At 38.0% G+C, this 4983-nt stretch overlaps 1 protein-coding gene and 1 non-coding gene across 2 annotated transcripts in view; one reads left to right on the top strand and one right to left on the bottom strand.

Annotated features, from left to right (window-relative positions):
* Window positions 1-1377: 1377 nt before the first annotated feature.
* On the bottom strand, window positions 1378-1508 carry LOC118340205. Its single transcript, XR_004797362.1, has one exon. It is a non-coding gene; the product is annotated as a U4atac minor spliceosomal RNA (small nuclear RNA).
* Window positions 1509-1843: 335 nt separating this feature from the next.
* LOC118339692 (CLIP-associating protein 1-like) overlaps window positions 1844-4983 on the top strand; it is a gene marked incomplete at its 5' end in the record, with an annotated part of 38104 nt that continues 34964 nt past the window's right edge. Inside the window, 4 exon segments of the mRNA XM_035677391.1 lie at window positions 1844-1922; window positions 2925-3028; window positions 3696-3787; window positions 3980-4055. Of these exon segments, the coding sequence (XP_035533284.1) occupies window positions 1844-1922; window positions 2925-3028; window positions 3696-3787; window positions 3980-4055 (351 nt within the window).

Raw genomic sequence — 4983 nt, 5'->3', positions numbered from 1 at the left:
CATACAAACATACAAACAGACATTAAACATTAAACATTAAACATGAAATTAAAATGCAGAACACAGACGCGTGCACATCGAACTGAACTAGAAACACAGGAATGAAAGGTGTGCAGGTAAATGAAGTGTTTGGAGGTTAAAAAGAGTGTGTGAGTGAAAGTCACAGCGTTCAGCGGAGGGAGGTGTGGAGAGAGAGCGGTGGGTGGGTGTTCTTCCTTCTTTCTGCTTTACATTAACCGTTTGAGTTGCTGTGTCGGGAAGCGCTGCACTGAAAGGCCCAAACCTCCTCCGTACTGGTCGATATCTGCGGGCCCCGTAATGAGGACGAGGCTCCCAGGCGAGTGTGGCGGCGGCGGCGGTGGTCGTGAGCTTAATTTACCAGCACCATTAACCCAGTTTCCTTCCCTCTGTGACCGAGCCAGCTGAGAGGGAGGAGCGAGTTTCACAGCCAGCATGTGCTCTAATGTGTGTGTGTGTGTGTGTGTGTGTGAACCATGTAGCTCCCGTTAATCGATCGGAGAGGAGTGAGACAGCTTCATGGCAGAGGCAGTTGTTGTTGTTGTTGTTGTTGTTGTTGTTTATTCACCTTTTTTAGGACGACATTAACTGCCATGTTCCCTGTACACCTAAAGAGAGCTGCGACGAGCCAACCATCGTCATTATTATTGGTTAATCTGCAGATAATTCTGTGGTTTATTTGATTTATGAAATATTAGAAATTGTGGTTGTGTTCAAAGAGTTAAAAAGCCAGTAAAACAGAGTTTACTGTTACATAAAACAGAGAAAAGCAGCAAATATTCACATTTCAGAAACTAGAACCAGAGGAAAATACATTTTCTGTTGATTGATGAAGCTGATTAATAATAGAAGTTAAAGGACAACATTTAGGACTATTGGGTCTTTGAAATAAATGTAATTTATATATTTTTTTAATACTGGTGAAGCAGCAAATTGCATCCAGGACTGACAGAAATACAGAATATTTTAATTTCTTTAAATAGAGCCAATCTATGTGAAATCTTAATGCAAATTTTCCATCCATCCAAGATGCTGACGTCAAACAACATCGGGTAATACAGAATAAATAATACCTCACAGTATTCCTTACTACCCATATTCAGACTGTTACACACATACAGGGGTGAACTTTAGAGTTCGGAGTCTCTAGGATATTTAATTTGATAATTTATCTGTGATTAAATCTCACCTTAGTCATAATCAACCATATATGTTTGTGCGTAATAATAATAATAATAATAATAACAATAAAGTCTTGTGTAAAGCAGTGTGGGTGTAGTACCGCTGACCGTCCAGCAGATGGCACCAGACCCGGAGCCGCATGTTGTTGTTGCGTTTCGACTCTCTCACGATAAGAGAGTTTCCAAAAATTGCACCAGAGGCTGAGCGTGGGGGCTCAGGTGGTGCGTATGTGTTGACTATGGTGTCAGCAGGGGAACTCTCACTACACGTTCATTGAGTTTCCCAAACCACCCCATGACAAGGAAAGCTGCCGTGCTGCCGGTTGGAGGCTCTTTGTCAAATGTTCATACCGTCTTCAGTCGTGGTTGCGTTTGACTTCGCCGCTTTACCTCACCGGATGAAAGATTGACTTGTTATATTGTAGTTTATCTGCAAAAAACCCGTAAATTTTCATTCTTTTCACTTGTTTTTAATGAAAAACCCTTGTGGAATTACCCATAATGCTTTGCAGCTCAGATTCAAATCCACTGCTCTGGTGCTGCTCTTTTGCTGCAGTTGATGTTTATCTCTGATGTGTTTAATCCGCCTGTAGTCCTCATGTTTGTTGTTGTCTTGTTTGTTTGTGTTTGTTTGTGTGTCTCAGGTGGTTTTGCTGGGGATGGACATTCTGTCGGCTCTGGTCAGCAGACTGCAGGAGCGGTTCAGGACGCAGGTTGGGACAGGTAAGCTGCTCACATTATTAACAAAATGATTTCTATATGCAGCACACATATAACTCTAATAATAATTGATTTAAATTAATTAGAATAATTAATTCAATTCAAATAAAATAATATCCAAGTCAAAATAAAGAAAATAAATTACTAGGATTTTAAATTATAGCAGCACGTATAGCAGAGTACAGTTTATAAACCAACAGTTCTGTTTTAGTGATTAATAAAAAGGTTTATAGAGTGTAAATATAACTCAAATAATAATGAATTAATAATTAAATTCATTAATTAAAATAAAGTAATTTCTAAGTCATAATAGATGCAATTAAATATAGGTTTTTAAATTACAGTTGTTGAACAGTATATAAATCAACAATCCTGTTTTATTAACTAATAAAAGTCGTACATAGTGTATGTATAACTAATAATAATAATCATTTCCAAGTCAAAATAGATCAAATAAAATACAGGGTCATATATATAAATATATATACATATTACACACACACACACACTAACCCTAACGGTCTTGTGTGTGTATATATATATATATATAACACAATGATATAACAATCCTGCTTTATTAATTAGAATGAGTGTTTATATATAGTTTTCATTGTGCATTTAAAAGTATTTAAAGGTACAATCAATGATAAATCAATATAAAACATTTAAATGTAGTTCTGCTTCTACTTATTTACATTTGAATTTAGCATAGTGTACAAATAACTAATAAATGAAATAATTATTAAAATGAAATATTTTCTGTTCTATCTTGTATTTTTCTATTTTATTTTTATTTAAGTGATCAATAAAGGAGTCAACCCTATCTTTTATATATATGTGTGTATTAATAAGATAAAATTATTGGTTTTATATATATTATATCTATAAATAAATACAAAGCAGATCAAATGAATAAATATTTAAATGAAATTAGACTGAATATAATATAATATATAAAGAGGTGCTTTCATCGTTGTAGTAACTTCTGTTTCTGTGTCCGCTCAGTTCTGCCGAGCCTGATTGATCGGTTAGGAGACGCCAAGGACCAAGTTCGAGACCAGGACCAGGCGCTGCTGCTGAAGGTCATGGACCAGGCTGCCAACCCACAGGTGCACAAAAGCACACGTTAATCAATTCACCAAAGTATCGTAATTCTTAAATGGCCAAAACTCAAAAATAAAAAGGACAGCATATGTTTATATTTTCAATTTTATTCTGTATTATTGTGCTACAGCTTGGTGAGCAAGGGAAACTAAATGCAGCACTTCATAAAGTCTTTTATTTACCATCTTAATATGCAGTGTACCGATAAGTTTATATTGTTTTTGGACATGTGACATAATATACAGTTTCTACAAGTGTCTGATTTGACTTTTTCTCCATGGTCTAGTTTTAAAAAAGTCAAAATAAATCATAGTATTGAATTGCCGTACATAACCAATCTGCTCCCAGAGTATCGTATCGAATGGGGAGATAAGCACATCATCCAAACCTTTTTGTGTTGTGTGTCACTCAACGTCAAACGAAACCATAAAAAGATCGACAGAAAAAGATATTTGGGGAGCAGATATTTTCTAAATCAAAGCCACTGTTTTATTCAAACTTTATTCTCGTACCTCTTCTTAAAAATCACATATAATCTGTTGAGATTTAGTAAAATTCAGACAGTATTAAAAAACAGAGTTTGGTAGTATGTTGGCATACAGACACACTTGGACAGCCGTTGACTAAATGCATGTCAATGTGCTTTTTCTTTGTGCATTGATGTCTTTTCAGTATGTGTGGGAGCGAATGATGGGAGGCTTCAAGCATAAGAACAACAGGACCAGAGAAGGACTCTGCCTTTGTCTCATCTCCACCCTGAACGTGTAAGATTTAATCTTCTACATTATGTGTACTTTTTATCAAATGCAATTATTGTATGTATGTCATTTTCAGTAACAACGTTAGTCTGTGTGCTGTTGGTCTGCCTGAGTTTAAAAACTATAATTAAAGTTTGTGTTTTAATGAGATTGTGTTTTACACAAAGGTTCATGTTGTGTTACATTTTGTTCTTTCAGGTTTGGATCTCAGAGTCTGACGCTCAGTAAAATCGTCCCTCACATCTGTAACCTCCTCGGAGATCCCACAAGTCAGGTACAACCTGCTGCTTCCTACCTGGACATTAGTATGTGGACGGGGCCGAAACAGCCCTATTGTTGGTCTTTGACTGCCCTTTGCTGGTCAGATACAAGAATTACAGCTCAGACCACAAACCGGGACCTCTCACACGTTCTCTCTGTACCTGTTGTTAAACATACAATATGTAATTTCTGCCACTGGGAGGTCTCTCAAATCAAAACAGCAACAAAAGAGGAAGTTTAATGAGGTGGTGAAGCGTGGGATCATGGGAGTCTTCACCACCATTGGCGTCATTGAAAGTGCATCTTCTTTTCCCGTTAGGATTCTTCAGTGTTCATGGTTCAGAGGTTTCTACGGGTTTGGCCCAATTTAATCCACAGAAGGTCTCCTCCTCTTCCAAAACAAACAACCTGCTGATTAAAAACCACTAAAAACACACTGAATAAAGCGTCTCCACCTTAAAAATCACTGCTTCATCAAACCTGTGACCTTGGGGCCGTGGGGGTCTCCTCTCTATCCACCAGACCCCTCGTCTCCTCGCTGTGCTCTGCCTTTTAGTCTGTTGTCTCCTGATTGGCTGCAGAGGTCCATCATCACCGGAACCACACTTCCTCTTGAGGACAGGAAGCCGTGCCCATGAACTTCCCTTCCTGAAGCCAAACACGCACATGTGCACTAAAGCACACGTTACGGACCATCGTCACTAAAATGATGAGTGGGTTCTGGAAGAACTGCTTAAGTCTTGTTTTATCTGCACTTCTGTTTGTTTGGGGGAAGGAGAGACCGGTTGGAACAGCCTGAAGTCCAGTTTACCAACAGGTGGTGGTGCCTGGAGGCAGCTCCACCGTTCACTGCTGCAAACAGTGTGAAACAAATAATAATGACAGGGGAAGCTGTAGGTGTAAAGTGGACCTCCTAACAAATTAAGAGCAATATAAAAATA

This window comes from Morone saxatilis, unplaced genomic scaffold (genome assembly GCF_004916995.1).
Source record: "Morone saxatilis isolate NCDOM2014 unplaced genomic scaffold, NCSU_SB_2.0 Contig6, whole genome shotgun sequence".
Classification (NCBI taxonomy): Eukaryota; Metazoa; Chordata; class Actinopteri; family Moronidae; genus Morone; species Morone saxatilis.
The sequence above is the reverse complement of the archived record's forward strand: the minus strand, read 5'-3'. Positions and strand labels throughout refer to the sequence as shown.